Below are 20,209 nucleotides of genomic sequence, written 5' to 3' on the forward strand. Positions count from 1 at the left end.
TACACTATTGAAACATGCATATCTTTTAGGTATCAAAACCATCTACATTAAATGTGGTTAATGGATAATTATCAGCCGTTAGCAATACACTGTTTTGTACGTTCCTGTCGAAACGATGAGCTGGAGCACGACGTGTTTTCAAACTCGTTTATCACTTATATCAAAAATTGCAATTTTATTTATAATTTCCATCAGTATACAAGGCAGGAAAGCAGTCGTTGATGAAATAACTGAAATTGTTACTGTTATCCTTCTTCATCGTCCCTGAAAGTCTGTAACGTCATCACGGAATCACCCTGCATATACACGGATATACACCGATGGGCCAAGACATTATGACCACTGCGCACCACGAAGTTGGATGTCGCATGGTGACGACAGTAAGAAAAGTACGTAAACGGAGCATCATACTGATGATATGGGCTGCAAACGGAGAAATCCATTGAGAAAAGGGATTGTGACTAAAGATAGATTATTATTCCGCAGATCCTGTGAACGAGTATCTCGAAAACGGCGAAACTGGTGAAATGTTTACGTGTTACTGTCGTGAGGATCTACGGAAAGAGGTAGAAGGACAGTGGGAGCCAAATGGCTGGACGTCTAAGACTCTTCACAGAGCATGGGGTCCAGAGGGTTTACTGCTCTGTAAAGTACGACAGATGGTGACCTGTGGCATCTCTGCCGAGAAGAGCACAGTGCTGGTGCACGTAGAAGTGTGTTGGAGCACACCTTTTATCGTACAATGTTGAACAAGCAGATCCGCAGCAGATCGCCTCTAAGTGTTCACATTTTGACGCAATGACATCGTCAGTGACGAGTGTATTGGACATGGGATTATCGGGACTCGATCGTCAATCAATAGAAACATGTCGGCTCTTCGAGTGAATGACATTTTTGCTACAATAGGTCGACGGTCGTCTCCACAAACGCCATCGTCGAGGTGAACAGCGGCTCGAAACATGCAGCGCGCCACGGACGCAGGCTAGTGGGAGCAGTATCATGCTGTGGGAGATGTTTTTTCTTGCCTTTGCGTGCGACCTGTGGTAGCAATCGAGACAGACTGATGGCTCCGAACTATCTGCATCCGTTCATGCTTGATGTCTTCCCGGACGGCGATGTAACCAAAAAAAAAAAAAAAAAAAAAAAAAAAAAAAAAAAAAAAAAAAAAAAATGGCTCTGAGGACTATGGGACTTAACATCTGAGGTCATCAGTCCCCTAGAACTTAGAACTACTTACACCTAACTAACCTAAGGACATCACACACATCCATGCCCGAGGCAGAATTCGAACCTGCGACCGTAGCGGTGACGCGGTTCCAGACTGAAGCCCCTAGAACCGCTCGGTCACTCCGGCCGGCGCGATGTAGTCGTTCAGCAGTATATATGTCCGTATCTCGGAGCCAGAACCATGGTACAGTGACTTTAGGAGCATTGTAGACTTCACGTTGATGTATCGGCGACCAAATTCTCTTCATGTAAACCCCATGGAACCCATCTGGGTCGCTAACGGGCTCCATGACAAATCAGGGGCCCGTTATTTACACATATGTGTGTAGACTTCTAATGCCATATACCTTCAGAAACCTAGGAACAAACTGTACGATTTCTGATTCGCAGAATCAGTGATATATTTCGTTCCAAAGACGGACAAACAAGCTATTAAGCAGGTGGTCATAATGGTTTGGCTCATCAGAGTACAGGTTTGGTTCCTTTAACTCCGACGCTCTGTAACGACGTTGGGTGACGTTTCCAGACACTTGTTCCTATCCTCAATTTGCTTCTCAAAAAACCCTCTACATCCCATCGAAATTTCTGGGTGCATTTTTGAAATACCGTGAATTTATTCAAGAAACAGCATTGTGTAAAACCGGCATATGCCATTATTGCCGACTGTCTGTGAGCTTATACATTCGTTTGTAAATACTCACTAACAGCAGCACAGATGAAACTTTCTGTCAGATTAAAACTGTGTGCCGGACCGAGGCTCGAACTCGGGCCCTTTGCCGTTCGCGGGCAAGAGTCTACCAACTGAGCTACCCAAGCACGACCCACGCCCCGTCCCCACAGCTTTACTTCTGCCAGTGGGGACGGGGCGTGAGTCGTGCTTGGGTAGCTCGGTTGGTAGAGCACTTGCTCGGGAAAGGCAAAGGTCCCGAGTTCGAGTCTGGGTACAGCGCACAGTTTTAATCTGCCAGGAAGTTTCATATCAGCGCACACTCCGCTGCAGAGTGAAAATCTCATTCTGGAAGCAGCACAGATGTTCATGTTTGGTATCCTAATTTTAATTTGCAGTACCCAGGATAGTCGAATGAAGGAAAATGTCCTTACTCTGCTCTCATTATGCCACGAGTCTGCCCCTGTTGGCTAACTCCCGAATAAGACTGATTTTCTCTGTCTACAGGCCATTATCAAATGCACAGGGAACAAAGTTATTCATTAGATTGTAGATCTGAAGTGTCCACCAGTTAATTAAATATAATTAAAAAGCCTTGTTGATAGAATGAAATTTTGACTCTACAGTCGAGTGTACGCTGATATGAAACTTCCTGGAGAGCTTCTGTGAAGTTTGGAAGCTAGGAGACGAGGTACTGGCCGAATTAAAGCTGTGAGGACGGGGCGTGAGTCGTGCTTGGGTAGCTCAGTTGGTAGAGCACTTGCCCGCGAAAGGCAAAGGTTCCGAGTTCGAGTCTCGGTACAGCACACAGTTTTAATCTGCCAGGATGTTTCATATCAGCGCACACTCCCCTGCAGAGTGAAAATCTCACTCTCGAAACATCCCCCAGGCTGTGGCTAAGCCATGTCTCCACAATATCCTTTCTTCCAGGAGTGCTAGTTCTGCAAGGTTCGCAGAAGGGCTTTTGTGAAGTTTGGAAGGTAGGAGACGAGGTACTGGCGGAATTGAAGCTGTGAGGAGGAGTCATGAGTTGTGCTTGGGTAGCTCAGTCAGTAGAGCACTTGCCCGCGAAAGGCAAAGGTCCCGAGTTCGAGTCTCAGTACGGCACACAGTTTTAATCTGCCAGGAAGTTTCATATGAGCGCACACTCCCCTGCAGAGTGAAAATCTCATTCTGGAAACATCCCCCAGGCTGTGGCCAAGCCATGTCTCTGCAATATCCTTTGTTTCAGGAGTGCTAGTTGTGCAAGGTTCGCAGGAGAGCTTCTGTAAAGTTTGGAAGATAGGAGACGAGGTACTGGCAGAAGTACAGCTGTGAGAACGGGGCGTGAGACGTGCTTGGGTAGCTCAGTCGGTAGAGCACTTGTCCGCGAAAGGCAAAGGTCCCGAGTTCGAGTCTCGGTCCTGCACACAGTTTTAATTTGCCAGGAAGTTTCAGGCTTGTTGTTGTACACCTGATCGACTTTAGGTTCTCTGCTGCCCGTCCCCTCCCCCCCACGTTGGTACACTGACGAGGCTGAGTGGAGCGCTTGTGTGTGCCGCAGTCCCGCCCATGATCTGGGTGCCGAACCAGCTGGTGGGCGCGCCGGCGGGCACCAACGTGACGCTGGACTGCCACACGGAGGCGCACCCGCGCGCCATCACCTACTGGCTGCGCGCCGGCGCCATGGTGCTGCCCGCCGCCGGCAAGCTGCGCCTCGAGGCCGCCGAGAACTCGTACCGCGGCCACATGCGCCTCACGGTCGCCCAGCTGGCTGCACCGCACGACTTCGGCAACTACCGCTGCATCGCCAAGAACTCGCTCGGCGAGACGGAGGGCTCCATACGCCTCTACGGTCAGTACCCCAGCACTAGAGTCCTGCATGACCGAGTAAGCGAGCACAAAATACGACATGGGGCGAGCACACCCTAACAGGTTAGGCTGCCCGCACTAGTTCTAGTGACCGACCATAGATGCCGTGACCGAATACGTAGCACGTAACTTCAAACACATTACACGTGTCATTATCCGTGTGAAACTGCAGCCAGTACGGGCTTCTCATTTGTGGTGTCTCTCTCTCTCTCTCTCTCTCTCTCTCTCTGTAATCATGCGCGAGGAAGCCAGTGCAGTAAGCGCAAGATTGAAACCAATGTTTACACACTGAAGAAACTGCAAGGTCTAAAAAGCCAACTATGGAGCACATTTTTGTTGGTTGTAGGCGAAAACTGTGTGGGAACCACTCACTTAAAGAAACACAGTTGCAAGAAACCTCACAAAGATACTACTCCTTCAGGGATACAGGCAGTAATAAAAAATAGTATTACAGCAAAGTGTGTTGCTATGTCTGCTAAAGATATGAGACCTTTTAATGCTGTTTCCGGTGAAGGTTTCAGAGAACTAGGCCAAGTGTTAATACATCTAGGTGCGCATTATGGAGAAGTTAACGTGGCAGATGTCATGTCAGATCCCTCTGCCGGCCGGAGTGGCCGAGCTGTCCTAGGCGCTACAGTCTGGAACCGTACCACCGCTACGGTCGCAGGTACTTCGAATCCTGCCTCGAGCATGGATGTGTTTGATGTCCTTAGGTTAGTTAGGTTTAACTAGTTCTAAGTTCTAGGGGACTGATGACCTCAGAAGCTAAGTCCCATAGTGCTCACAGCCATTTGAACCATTTTGAACCACATACCTCTGCTACAAGCAGACATGTCTAAGAACAAGCTGATGCAATACTAAACCACATAATGCCTTCTGTTATTGCTGAAGTTATTAATAAAATATGTGCTGTGAAAGTTGATATATGGACTGGTTCGCATAATGAGGTGCACTATTTGACGCTTACAACACATTACATTAACACAGATTGGTCTCTTGTGAACAATGTTTTATTTACAAGAAAATTCCCGGGCGTTAAGAAGACGGGAGTAAATATTATGAAAGAAATTGACGAGAAGACGGCTGATTGGAACATATCGCCGGACATGTTGCACAGTTTTGTTTTTGTCTCCGACCAGGGTGCCAATGTAATAAAGGCTATGGAAAATCACGAAAGGATTCCTTGTGCTGCTCATTGTATAAACACAGCACTTAGCCGTAGTTTCGTTGAAGATAACTTCTTGCTAAATGATTTAGCATGCCCCGAGCATCGCATCAACAATAAATACTGCATTATAAGGTACATTAAGAAAAGTAGCCTCTGCTCGTCTTTGAAATCATCGCTGAAAGTAGAGGTCTCCACACGCTGGAACAGCTGCAATCCTTACACACTATTATCATAGATCCTTCAAGTACTGTGTCAACACCACCTAAAAAGAGTGATCGTTTCAAGGAATGGAGGAACAACAGATCATCCGCAACAGATGAAGTAGGTTTCTACATTTTAATGCACCCCGGAGATGATGATGACATCTTAAAGTGGTGGAGCAGACATGAAACAGATCTGCCAGGCCTGGCTGCAGTTGCAACACGTATTTCATGTATCCCAGCAACAAGCGCACCTAGTGAACGATGTTTTAGTAAAGCCGGCGTGTTACTAACAAATCGCCGCAGCCAATTAAATCCGGAACGCGATAGTGATTTACTGCTGATCAACAGTAACTATAGTTTTGTTTCTGTTGCAAACAAGTGAAAAGTATGACAAGTTACGTCTGTAAGTGTTTAATGTTCTTTGTATGCTTTCTTTATGAAGATGGTGATCTTCTAGATTACAGGGAAAGCACTTATTTAATGTTTCCTATTAATGAAAGGAAATATATATGTTCTGTTTGGAAATGAGACTCGTCTTATATCCACGATTGTATTTAAATATCATTTTACTTCCCAAGTGCTGTATGAATTTAGCTGTGTCACGTACCCGTTCTTGGAAACGTTACTTTTGTATTAAAAGAGAGAGAAACAGAGATAAATACGTAGTATGTGTGTGTGTGTGTGTGTGTGTGTGTGTGTGAGAGAGAGAGAGAGAGAGAGAGAGAGAGAGAGAGAGAGAGAGAGGCGTTGTACAGTGCAGTGCAGCGTGCCGGGGCGAGGCGAGGTGAGACGTCAGCGGTGACCGGTCATGCTCGGTTATCCGCGTGTCCGGAATCCGGACAACAGACATGGGGCGAGTGTGTGGCCGAGCCGAGTCGTGTGGGGCCGGACAAGAGTGGCTCGGTCCCCCCGTCAACAGGCGAGCCGTGACCGGCCAAACACTGGGCGTTGCAGCACCCTACCCAGCACACCTTTCTGTCGTCGGCGGAGAACTGATTTTCCACAAAATGGCAGTCTCCCAGCAAACAGTCGCATTTACTTTGCAATATTCATGCAAATCTCGGCAGCATGCAGCTATCACCAGCTGACAAGTGGTCTGCTGCAAACAAAAATCTCGCCGAATCGAAACCCGGTTGTACCACGCAGTATTTCAGTCTCACCTTAAGCTAGCCTTTACCACTGCGTGATGTACAGGTTCTAACAACCCTACCACAACAAAGGTCAAAATTTAATAATGATTGTGGTGTTGCTCACCCTGCTAAATACTGCATTTTCGGGCAACAACAAAGTTATTATGTGGCAGATGTCATTAGAGCACAGTTAATAAAGTCATTTCATGCAATAATGAATAAACTAGGCACTCATCTTTTCGTGTGTCCCACGCTGGTCTCGCTGTAAAATCATGGCTCAGTCGTCGAAAATCTAGGTGGTGATGATTCCAAGCTCGGATTCAAAGAGGTCTACCTTTTATTCTGCTATATTCAGAAGTTTTATAGATGTGTTTCACACACCATTCTTGAAGATTACACTTTTGCAGGACAATGGTGATGTAAAAAAGTAATCAGCACTCCGAATTTAAGTTACACTTCTTTTTTATTACTTTTGCTGCAATATCACGTAACACACAAAACATCACTTCACAATACAAAACATACTTGAAAACATCTTCCTCACTGTTAAAGTTAACATTTTACAAGCTGACTACAATATGCGTCTTTCCAACATGACATCCAAGACTTAACCTTCTCAAGGTCCGACTCTCTAACTAACTAATAATCGCTTACGCGCCCAAAAATCAGAGTTACAAGTACGTCAAATATCATAGTGGTAAACGAAAGAATACACATAAGAATAATATCACTGCAATATAAACATATCGATGTATCAAAAATGAAATCAAATCTTAACGTCGTCTCAGAAATAAGTTAAGTAGTTAACAGAAACACAGTAGAATACTGCTACTATCGAGAGGTTGAGTTGAGGTTCCGTAATGGTTACGTGATTCAAGTGCCATTAAAAGGTCCTACAGGGACCACAAGTGCCTCATATTCCACGTTAAACTGTAGGTTCCCTTTCTCGGTAGGACTACAGCGATTCGTTTGGACCACCAGAGTCGTCCAAGTATAGTCCGGCTGAAATACGTGCACGAGGCTGTTAAACCACAAGGAATTGTCATTATCAGGACTATCTGTTACGAATTACACATTTGGGTGACGGGCAGAAAGATTTTTTGCTGAGTTTGTCTCTAATGTTATGTTGTTTCGATACGTTCCTGCTCCTGTCAAGAAACGATTATGTACACTACTGGCCATTAAAATTGCTACACCAAGAAGAAATGCAGTTGATAATTGGGTATTCATTGTACAAATATATTATACTAGAACTGACATGTGATTACATTTTCACGCAGTTTGGGTGCCGAAATCCTGAGAAATCAGTACCCAGAACAGCCACCTCTGGCCGTAATAACAGCCTTGAAGCGCCTGGGCATTGAGTCAAATAGAGCTTGGATGGCCGTTCAGGTACAGCTGCCCATGCAGCTTCAACACGATACCACAGTTCACCAAGAGTAGTGACTGGCGTATTGTGACGAGCCAGTTGCTCGGCCATCATTGACCAGACGTTTCCATTTGGTGAGAGATCTCGAGATTGTGCTGGCCTGGGCAGCAGTCGAACATTTTCTGTATCCAGAAAGGCCTGTACAGAACCTGCAACATGCGGTCGTGCATTATCCTGCTGAAATGTAGGGTTTCGTAGGGATCGAATGAAGGGTAGAGCCACGGGTCGTAACAAATCTGAAATGTAACGTCCACTGTTCAAATTGCTATCAATTCGAACAAGAGATGACCGAGACGTGTAACCAGTGCCACCCCATACCATCACGCCGGGTGATACGCCAGTATGGCGATGACGAATACACGCTTCAAATGTGCGTTCACCGCGATGTCGCCAAACACGGATGCGACCATCATAATGCTGTAAACATAACCTGGATTCATCCGAAAAAATTACGTTTTCCATTCGTGCATCCAGGTTCGTCGTTCAGTGCACCAGCGCAGGCGCTCCAGTCTGTGATGCAGCGTCAATGGTAACCGCAGCCATGGTCTCCGATCTGATAGTCCATGATGCTGCAAACGTCGTCGAACTGTTCGTGCAGATGGTTGTTGTCTTGCAAACGTACCCATCTGTTGATTCAGGGAACGAGACGTGGCTGCACGATCCGTTATAGGCATGCGGATAAGATGCCTGTCATTTGGCCGGTGGGATACAGCACTGCGTTCCGTATTACCCTTCTGAACCCACCGATTCCATATTCTGCTAACAGTCATTGGATTTCGACCAACGCGAGCAGCAATGTCGCGATACGATAAACCGCAATCGCGATAGGCTACAATCCGACCTTTATCAAAGTCGGAAACGTGATGGTACGCATTTCTCCTCCTTACGTGAGGCATCACAACAACGATTCACCAGGCAACGCTGGTCAACTGCTGTTTGAGAAATCGGTTGGAAACTTTCCTCAGGTCAGCAAGTTGTATGCGTCGCCACCGGCACCAACCTTCTGTGAATGTTCTGAAAAGCTAATCATTTGCATATCACAGCATCTTCTTCCTGTTGGTTAAATTTCGCGTCTGTAGCACGTCATCTTCGTGGTGTAGCAATTTTAATGACCAGTAGCGTATCTTGTATATTCAAATAATCTCAATGATACCTTCACTTCCAGTTTGGGTGACGATGTACTAATCTGGCACGTGAAGCACAGGAGGCTTTCTTATATTTTAGCTTAAACTTCAAAGATTCTTCAGGTGTAAAGTTAAAGCATAGTTCAACAGTTAAGGTAATATATAAACTGAGAATACATCTTTTTGTACAAGCATATTTACATCGTGAAAAATCTTATACACAGCGATTATTTAATATTTATTAACTTATTCAATATTATTCAGATGGTATTTCAATTTTTTTCTTCCTCACTCTACATAAAATGAGTCATGGTGTAAAATACGCTTCTACAAAAAAAATTTATTCACAATTTTTGTATTATCGTAAGTTGAAGAATTTATTCTTTTAGCAACTGAATAATCTTCAGCTTGTAAACAAGTGCGTAAGAAAGTGTGAAGTGATGATGGGGTGCTTGTTTATCTTCTCCATGTGGCAGATGAAAATATGTTCCGACAGATAAGTAAAGATACCCTCGAGAGTAAGTGAACACACGTAGTGGTTCATGAAATAAGTTATTCTTTAGGGACAGGCGGAGCAGCATTTGGAAACATTAACTCACTGCCACAACCAGCAAAAAGTCTTTTCGCACCTCACTTAAATAATTAAACAATTATTGTACAACTTAGAATTAGGTGCCTTATGACGTCAGGTTGTCATTGAAACTCGTCATGCTAATTGCTGTCCGGCCATAACTGTCGATTTTTGATTGCTCGGGGAGAATTAAATGTTCAAATGTGTGTGAAATCTTATGGGACTTAACTGCTAAGGTCATCAGTCCCTAAACTTACACACTACTTAACCTAAATTATCCTAAGGACAAACACACACACCCATGCCCGAGGAAGGACTCGAACCTCCGCCGGGACCAGCCGTACGGTCCATAACTGCAGCGCCCTAGACCGCTCGGCTAACCCCGCGCGGCTCGGGGAGAACGCTCATCAAACAAGAGCATATCAAACATTAGTTCACTTTATTACATTAATGAATAAAAGATTTTCTCAATTTTGCCGCACTTCTTTATCACAATACCTCAATCACTGGTGAGCGTGATAGAGTTACGGAGATGGTTAGCAAACTCAAGTGGCAGACTTTGCAAGAGAGACGCTCTGCATCGCGGTGTAGCTTGCTCGCCAGGTTTCGAGAGGGTGCGTTTCTGGATGAGGTATCGAATATATTGCCTCCCCCTACTTATACCTCCCGAGGAGATCGCGAATGTAAAATTAGAAAGACTCGAGCGCGCGCGGAGGCTTTCCGGCAATCGTTCTTCCCGCGAACCATACGCGACTGGAACAGGGAAGGGAGGTAATGACAGTGGCACGTAAAGTTCCCTCCGCCACACACCGTTGCGTGGTTTGCGGAGTATAAATGTAGATCTAGATGTAGGTGTAAATGTAACTCAGAGCGTTCGAACGCCGGCCGCGGTGGCCGTGCAGTTCTAGGCGCTCCAGTCCGGAGCCGCGCTGCTGCTACGGTCGCAGGTTCGAATCCTGCCTCGGGCATGGGTGTGTGTGATGTCCTTAGGTTAGTTAGGTTTAAGTAGTTCTAAGTTCTAGGGGACTAATGACCACAGCAGTTGAGTCCCATAGTGCTCAGAGCCATTTGAACCAAGCTTTCGAACGTTGGTCAGAAATGAGGGTCCTTCTCGCAGGAGCAAGGACCCATGCGTCATTGGGCTGTAGCTTACGCGAAGACAAGTGGCTGGAAGATGGTATGCCACGGCCGCGCTGTGGGCTTCACTAGATGGAGCTTATTGTCTTTCACTTCCAGCCACTCGTCTTCCCTTCGACGCATGACTCTGCACCTAAACAGCGAGCTGATGGCATGCAGGGGGATGACACACTGATATAACTGAGGATCACGACACGACTTCTTGGTTGCTAGACCGGCCCTTTCACTTCCCGCAGTACCCATGCACCCTGGTAGCCAGCAGTTAGCACCTACTGATCGTCAACTGTGCAACCTTCTAGACCACGAGCTGCTTGCCTGTGCTAGAGGCTGACACAGAGACTTCTGGGCAGACTTCAGTCTACCACTGAGGACAGCAGAATCAATTGTGGCCCACACAGCAACTGGCCGTCCCTGAGTCCACAGCTAGCTTAACAATAAAATGAGTAATAACTTATCTCGTTTTTATCTACGTTAAGCGACGCCCCACAGATCGTCAGGCGATATATGCTTATAAAACAGTAGGAGCTTCCAGTCCAGGGTGGACGACTGGTACAAATTGGATGTCAGAAATGTTCAAACCCAGCATCGATATAAACTAGATGGGAAGTAATGTTGGACAAACCTGAGAAGGATGTCAACCCCGGAAGTGAGTCGCCCCAACCCGATGTATGAAATGGTTCAAATGGCTCTGAGCACTATGGGACTCAACTGCTGTGGTCATAAGTCCCCTAGAACTTAGAACTACTTAATCCTAACTAACCTAAGGACATCACATACATCCATGCCCGAGGCAGGATTCGAACCTGCGACCGTAGCGGTCGTGCGGTTCCAGACTGTAGCGCCTTTAACCGCTCGATGTATGAATGAAGGGTTGTCAGCAACCAATGTATGCAACAGTCACACAGGGTGAGTCACTAAGCAGCGTTGTTACTTGTTCACAGAAAATTATATTGACGCTAAATCCGTTATAGGACTTAAAGACTGGGAAGTAACTTTTAGAAGGCCAAGTGAACCAATGCGTTTGACTGACTTTAAGGGTAATAGATGTGACGATGCTAAACTCTCAATGCTTCAGGCGTAAGGCCCAGGAGTACAGATCCAGGAAAGAGGGCAAGCACAGGGGGAAAGGGAAGCCGTTAAACAACAGTGGGAATTTTTTTTCTTGATGATTGGGTCTGCAGTGAAATATATGTCTTCAAAGGACGTTGTAAGGTTCCTAACTGCTTAAAAGATTTCCGAAGATTTCCATTTTCAAGCAGCCGCGTATACAAAGTTTGAGAATTATAATGCGCTATATTTCCACAGAATTTTTTTTTTATAAGTGAAGAATTTAGTAAATTATTGAGGTATAACTGAAACTGTACTCATAATTTTCAATATCACGAATTACGCAAAAAACTTCGTTGTAATTAATTTTTATATTTCTAGATCATGTAAGTAAGAGGAGACTTGCGTCTGCGTTGTCCTAACGTATATATATAACATCTGATGTGAGTGTATCTGGTGACTGTTCTCGTTATATTTCAAGTGAAGATCTAAAATACCGATTTAACGTCGATTTTGTGCTGTTTTATACAGCGTGGCGTAATATTTTCATATAATAGTGGACATATGTCCTGTAATATTTTGACAGTTCACACCATAAATGTTTCATATTTACGAAGTAACAAACTATGATCAGAGGTGATTATGTCTTTAGGTATCTCCACAGACATACATTACTAGACTGGCAGAGACGTAGCTTTTGCTGATGCTTGACGCTTGGTTACGTAAGATTGCGGCGTCAGGAAGCGTGTGTGTGGTACTAGCACGATTTTCTGAAACTATATGGCGCTGTAAGCTTTGCGAGGGATTTTAAAGAATTTCTGCAGTCGAGTAAATATTTGCATACTAGTTGAGTTTAACGCATACAAAGTAGAATCGTGTTATGAGAACATATAAACACTTTTAAACCAGACTGCAATTTTTCTAAGAACACTTACATGAATAAACACAGTTCGTACCTGTTGTGTTGGCTGAAGAGCCAACACCGTTTTACTAGAGGAGGCCGAAATGCACGCGTTTTAGCTCATGCAGGCTGGCGTGAGGAGGGAGAACTATACTGACGTGAGGTCTGGAACATGACAAGGAATTAGAATTCAGAAAGCGGACGTAAGTAGTTTGATACTTAACTTTAATCCATTAATGATGAACGTTGCTCTTGTACATGATTCACAATATTATCTGTTCAGATTATAGTAACTGAATAAGGCGCCTTGCTAGGTAGTAGCAAATGACGTAGCTGAATGCTATGCTAAACTGTCGTCTCGGCAAATGAGAGCGTATGTAGACACTGAACCATCGCTAGCAAAGTCGGCTGTACAACTGGGGCGAGTGCTGGGAGTCTCTCTAGACTAGACTTGCCGTATGGCGGCGCTCGGTCTGCAATTACTGATAGTGGCGACACGCGGGTCCGACGTATACTAACGGACCGCGGCCGATTTAAAGGCTACCACCTAGCAAGTGTGGTGTCTGGCGGTGACACCACAGTACCAACGACAAATAGCACGTTCTACTAATAGGAGCACATTCATAAGGGGCATACTATTCAATGAAAAGCCAAGGTTGAACAGAATTGGTTAGAAGCAAATCATTAAGCTATGACTGTTAATACTAGATTAATAAACGTCCTAAAATTTACATAAACTATTTAAATACTGCCGGTTTTTCGGATATGACAAGTTGTAATTATTTAGGCTTATACAGTGCAAAAGCAAAAGTGCTTAAGATGTTTCTAATTGTGTTTCCAGAGACATATTCCTTTCCTTGTACCTTCCGTCTGCTACACGAAAAATTACAGCCGAAAGCGACGCATGTACTGACCATTGTGTCAAGACTCTAAAGATAACGTAGTTGTATCAGTTTATTCCCATTTCTGACGAGTGTTTTATGAGTAAATAAACAGCTGTTCACGCGGCCTTTGCGCTCGCCGCCATATTGCTGTTCTAAACTGCTGGCTTCAGTGACACCCATGATACTGCATACCCATAAAGAAGGGAAGTGTCATTAAGTAACAAGTTTGAAGCCGCTGTCCGGTGTCTTAGCTAGCCCAAGGCGTTAGGTTCACTGCATTCAGGCCTCCATGGTTTGCGACTTTGATACTTCCCCGTGACGTCACTCTCACGTGTTCGTGTCCAATTTCGATCGTGTTGTGTGCTTTGATTTTGTGGAGATGTAGTTGTATCATCAAAAATGCCAGCTTGCTTTCTTTAAGAGTGAACTAATCGATCCGATCGTAATCTAACGTTGAAAGGAATGATATTTCATTCGTAAGTAGAGCAATTCAAGCAGTACTTGCTTTTGCATACTTGAATTATTGTTGCACTGTTTAATTTTATTGTAACGGTTAGATTTCTGTCATTTGACTTTAGATTTTCCTTTATTTACTCAGTGTCCGCTCTTCCGCTTCATTCCTTTGTTTTTCATTGCCTTCCAAGTCGCAAACGCTCCGACATCCGAGCCACACTGTATCACCGGCCTTGTCCCCGCACATGACACGGTTACGTAACCGCGCTGACGGCTGGGGCAGCATCTGATGCCCTTAATTACCTCGATAATTATTATTCATTTTTCAGATTTCCTCCTGCTTTAAAAAGATTCTGGCTAGAATAGCCGGTGACAGCGGTCATGTGTGCGTTAGTTTTGTGTGTATGGTTGTATGAAACTGTATGTGTGCTGTGCTTCCTTTCTGAAGAAGGGTTGCCTGAAAATCTGTGTGAACACTCTTTTCGTTGTGCCTGCATTGTGCTCGGCGTGTGAGTAGCAATCTATCCGTTTCACAGTATAGTTATTCCCTTATGAAGTTTGTTGTGAATGGTCCATCCCTCTTCAACAGGAACAATGATGTACATGATTACAGTAACAGAAAATAAAAATGACATTCATTACGCCACATTAAATTTATGTGTTGCCCAAAAATGCTCCAACTAAAAGCTTTGATCACTTACCCATTGGTATAAAATACCTGACATTGAGCAACGTAAAATTTGAAACTAAACTGTAGACATTTCTCTTTGATAACTGTTCCATTTCGCAACAGAGGAATTACTGACGAACATCTGCCTGCCTTTAATTAAAAAACGTAAAAACTTATAAATGGTCAGCATGGAGGCATATTTACAAAAAAAATGATGTAAATATATAATGACTCCTTCCATATCATTACGATTTACAGTGCAACTGGCACAAGGAACATGAAACTAATGTAGGTAGTTGGGAGCGGGCGTGGTGATTGCTACGATAAATAATCAGTCGCATTCCATTCACTTACTATGAATGCTTTTATTCTCGCAGCGTATACACAATGCGTGTAGCATGGTGCGCGTACTACAGAGAATTGAGATGCAGTTGTTGTTGCTGCAGTAGGGCAACGATGTTATTGGGGGGGGTAGAGCCATTGGTTCTACGACCCACACCAAGTAACTAACCATTGGTATAACACAAAGGAAGGTATGGAGTTACATATTCTGAAAACCTCACAATGAAATTCAAAAGTAAAATCAAGCAGATGATCAAAGTAGACGTACATTCTTATTGTGCTATATTTGGTTATTCCAGATAATGGTTCAAATGGCTCTAAGCGCTATGGGACTTAACATCTGAGGTCGTCAGTCCCCTTAGTCTTATAATTACTTAAGCCTAACTAACCTAAGGACATCACTCACATCCATGCCCGAGGCAGGATTCGAACCTGCGACCGTAGCAGCAGCGCGGTGCCGGACTGAAGCGCCTAGAACCACTCGGTCACAGCGGCCCGCATTCCTGAAAAACTGAAAGAGTTACTCTCGAGAAATATTCCGGGAAAAGAAGCAAATAGGCTACTCTAGGAAAGGTCAGCCAACGTCTTACACAATCACTAAAAAGTTATTCACATACATGTTAAGGCAAAATATCCGTTTTAAGAGGTTTTAAAGGTTTGAGACCATCGCTTTAATTACATTTATAGCATCCAACAATGCTAGAAGATATTTAAAAATTATATCTTTTTTTACCCTGTATGTTGATATTATTGGCCACACACTGAATGACGCATCTTAGACAAGATTTGGAAGTGAGAGGATGGGTAAACTGCACTGAGACTAATGCACTGACAATCTAATAAAACAAGGTGTCTATTCTGCATGGAGTTATTCCTGTATGCAACTCTATTTCTTTGGCATTTCTATAATCATTCACGTTGTTGACGTGCAAAAGAAACGATAGGATGCCTTGCTTCTGTCCTAATTGCACACGTTTAGAGAGAAAACCACGTAGGTAAGGTTCTTGCAAACGTAAAAACTAAAAATGTTGTGCATACGAGTTGAAACCTGAAAATGTAACGAACAAGAAGCAACATCGATACCAGTAAGCAAACAAGCATTGGTTTCGCAGTTCCAGTTTCATCTACTATCGATACAAATACAGTAAAAGTGGAATTAAATCGATTAGGACAGTACACTTTTCTCCTCACTTCCTTCTGTTTCTGGTTATCCGAAACACAGCACCAAGAAACACGCTACATTAACGAGGTCAAATGTGTAGTATTACTAGAGCAAATACGCAATCAAGAACAGAAAAACGTTCGAAATTGCATTCCTGACACTATATTATTCGTGTAAGCGCTATAGCTTTTAGTATTTAAAACAGTTGTTGCGTGCTTGCGACAGAAATAATGAACAAGAACCAATCGTAAACAGCTGTCTGCGATCGTTTTAGGCTAATTAAAACGGCGGCGGCGCCGCCCACTCCGGCTTCAAAACAACGTTCTACACGTGCTGCACATACAGGGTTTTGGGAACAGACGGCGCGTGATCGTATCTGCTTACAAAGAGGTGCAACAACCGTGTCTGAAATTATATTACTTGCGCTTGAACAAAGCCAGAGACGTACGATATGGACAAAGCTACGTACTATCTAAGTGTGAGATAGGTAGAAAGAAAGCAAAACACAAAATGTGAGGTAAAACATTCATTTATTTTCATTAATTCAACTTAAAAGCAATTTTACATTTCCATAAGCAGAAACAACACTACTTTCATACATCTTCTTCTTGAGCTTATGAATAGCAGGACACCTGTAGAATTCCAGGTCTTGAATAGATGCAATCTTGAAGAGTGGTGCATCCAGGTGACCTTCTCCTCGTCTTTGACGTAGATGACGGTATCAGGATGACCGAATATTCGAAGTGACGTCATTATATCATTATAAGGTACACATGGATCGTCCCAGTGGAGCCCATGGAAGGAACTTGTTAGCCACTTCGCACTCCTCCATGTTTTAGCCCAATTCACGTTCTTGAAAGTCCTCGGTGATGCAATTATTGTTGAGAATGTCTCTATTATAACAGCATCTTCTGTGCATGCTATGAATGCAACATCTTTAAATATGAATTGTCTGCGCTCGTCACCAAGAAACCTTGGATGTCGGCAACGACGTTCACACTGCAAGTTGTCATTGTGAAATGCTGTGTGTACGACAAAGCACTTGGTGATTTATACAGCACGCTGCACAACACAAGTAAGTGGACAATGGTTAATCACATGATCATGTAGAACTAGAGCACACGCTGCAATGTGTTCTGAGAAAGTTGATGAGTATTCAGATTCGATTCTTACATCTATTGGTCCCGATTTAATTATCTCATTCTGTTTAGAACAGTCTATTACGATAATTGGTACCAGCTCCTTGAATTTCCGTGGACTGAGTAGGCATCCTTCCTCTTCAACACCTTTATAATGAGATGCACGGAAACTTGCATACATGCAAATGCCAGGCTGTATACATTCTGCTCCCGCTCCACCGGTAAATTATTATACGGATAGAATTCTGAATTCAAGTAGAGTCTGGTGTAAATTAATGTTGTCAAATACGGTGGAATCATGTGCTAAATTCCCCCTTCTATTGGTCTGAAATGCAAGTATGATGAATGTCGGTGTTTCTAGTTGGATGGAGGTTTTAGTAGCACATGTTCGTCTGCTTGTTGTGGGTAAAACAGGATCTTCAAAAACCTTCCGCGAGTCGTGTTCGGAAATTTTAAAAGCTTCAAGCGCCTCTCGTCTGCCACAGTGATGTGCGGAATTTTCCGTATAATATTATTGATGACGATCTTACTCTTGAGCTCCTCGAGCTCCCAGCATGAGATGATATCCGTTACACTCTGTACCAGAAGCACCTGTTTAACATTCATAATAATTCGCTGCATGTCCTCAAATACCCCATAACCATTCTTAGTGGTGAGCTAGCAGTAAATTAGTGGTATTCTTCTGCTGTTCTGCCCATAGGCTCGTCTATTAAACATCCTGCATTATAGCCGGCTGGAGTGGCCGAGCGGTTCTAGGCCCTTGATGTTTGGATGCAATGTCGTACACTCTGACTTTAAAAGAACGATCGTCTCTATTACGATGTGGAAGTGAAACTCTTGAAAGGGTGGTTTACAGTGTCTTGCTGCGGTCGCAGGTTCGAGTCCTCCCTCGGGCATGGATGTGTGTGATGTCCGTAGGTCCGTTAGGTTTAAGTAGTTCTAATTTCTAAGGGACTGACGACCTCAGAAGTTAAGTCCCATAGTGCTCAGAGCCATTTGAACCATCCTGTATTTTCTAAACCACTGATATCCGAGGGTGATCATGAGATGTACCTTCGAAGGATTGATGCTATTCCAACATTACGTCTATGATCAATCTCTACCCATTCTCTTCATATCGAATTTCCTGGAACAGGAATGCCAAATCATTATGTGGAAGTGAAACTCTTGAAAGGGTGGTTTAAAGTGTCTTTCTGCTGCACTGAAATCCTAATTTCATCGTTCTTGTTAAATGTCCGAGCGAGATGGCGCAGTGCTAACCACTCGTATTCGGAAGGACGACGGTTCAAACCCGCTTCCGGCCATCCTGATTTAGGTTTTCCGTGATTTCCCTACATCACTTCACGCAAATGCCGGGATGGTTCGTTTCAGAGGGCACGGCCGATTTCCCTCACCATCCTTCCTTCATCCGAGCTTGTGCTCCGTCTCTAATGATCTCGTTGTCGACGGGACGTTAAACATAAATCTTCTCCTGTTACTCTTGTTAAATGTCGTTGAACCGTAGGGTTTGTGCGAGAAGTAATCCTGGCGTATAATTCACTCGTCATATTCTACTGGCTGAGACATATTGAGCGGCGACGTCATAGCGAGGTTTCAAGCCTACTGATTTAAGAAATTCGAAGTACGCACGTGTTATCACCTTGCGGTTATGCTGCGAAGTGCTGCACAGTGTGCTGTGTTCCCTGGTTTTATACCTTACGCTCGTCTTGTCTTACATGTAGTCGTCCAATGATTGCCTTACCATGAAAGTCAACAAGTTGATTATTTTGGTCCTCAATACGCAGCTCCAGGCAGTGCAATGTCTGAACTGTCACTGGAAGGTACACAGCGTTGGCAGGAGTCTCAGCAATCTTATACCTTGTTCCAACTGATGGGAATAATCCGCAAATTGAGTGAATCAATCTATCGTTGAGATATGAGTTCGTTGTAATGTTACACTGAACGCAGTTTGTACTGACAGGGACAATATGCACTGTCTGATCAGATTTGCAAAATTTACTGGGATCCGTCATCAAAACCTGTCCCTTTGCGAAATCCAGTAGTGGGCCTATTGAAAATTTCCGCTTAAAATCAATCGATGCATTCACCGTCCTTATTTCAGATATAAGTGTACTGATGTTTGCAAGGAGCTCAATCGCTTTTTCAGACTGTTTTAAAACACCGTGTAAATTGTCAGTATCGTATGCACCAGGTTCAGTTACCTCTATGGTATTTGGATGCTGTATGTCTCCAGTCCACTCATCGCGATACTCCAATATTCAACGCTTAAGTGAGTTGGTGGGAAGTAATTCGCACGTAATAGAGACGATCGTTCTTTTAAAGCCAGAGTGTACGACACTGCATCTAAACATCAACTGGTGAATGGACGCCTAATACCCATCCTTAAACATCATTCGCAAACGTCAGGAGGAACATGATGCATAGATCTAGGAATGTTGAATATCCTATTAACAAACTTCAGCAGATCTATATCTGTATTTGTAAGCGTCCTGCCGGCCGCTGTGGACGAGCGGTTCTAGGCGTTTCAGTCTGGAACCGTGTGACCGCTACGGTCGCAGGTTCGAATCCTGCCTCAGGCATGGATGTGTGTGATGTCCTTAGGTTAGTTAGGTTTAAGTAGTTCTAAGTTCTAGGGGACTGATGACCTCAGATGTTAAGTCCCATAGTGCTCAGAGACATTTTGAACCATTTGTACGCGTCCTGTCTGGTAGGACTGCTAGAGGGCTTTTTTTGTTTATCAAGAGACTTAGTCCTTTCTTGTATGGTTTCATGCGTAGCCCTGCTGCATGGCCATTGCCTGGTGGACAGTGTTCGTTCTGCAGGCACTCATCCATATAACTTCTTTCCATTCTGCATGTAGGAGGCTATGAGTCCTCGGCTGTATGCTTACCGGCAACATGGCTGTTAAACTCCTCCTGGTCAGCCAGTAACAGATCTTCGACAAAACACATTACGCACAGAAGCTAGGATGGCGAGCGAGTGGTGATGGGATGAGAGCATGGGTTGGTGGATAGGGATGAGCAATGAGCAGTCGCAGCACGACGATGGTATATGTATCACGTATATGAATCAGCTTCCAGTGAAGCGATTTAGTATCAGCTGCC

The 20,209-nt window shown here is 44.1% G+C and overlaps 1 protein-coding gene across 1 annotated transcript in view; it reads left to right on the forward strand.

Moving 5' to 3' along the window:
- Positions 1-3,559: 3,559 nt before the first annotated feature.
- LOC124622755 overlaps positions 3,560-20,209 on the forward strand; it is a 71,269-nt gene continuing 54,619 nt past the window's right edge. The window contains exon 1 of the mRNA XM_047148544.1: positions 3,560-3,728. Within this exon, the coding sequence (XP_047004500.1) occupies positions 3,560-3,728 (169 nt within the window). The remainder of the gene's footprint in view (positions 3,729-20,209) is intronic.

The sequence above is a fragment of the Schistocerca americana genome, chromosome 7 (genome assembly GCF_021461395.2).
Source record: "Schistocerca americana isolate TAMUIC-IGC-003095 chromosome 7, iqSchAmer2.1, whole genome shotgun sequence".
Taxonomy (NCBI): Eukaryota; Metazoa; Arthropoda; class Insecta; order Orthoptera; family Acrididae; genus Schistocerca; species Schistocerca americana.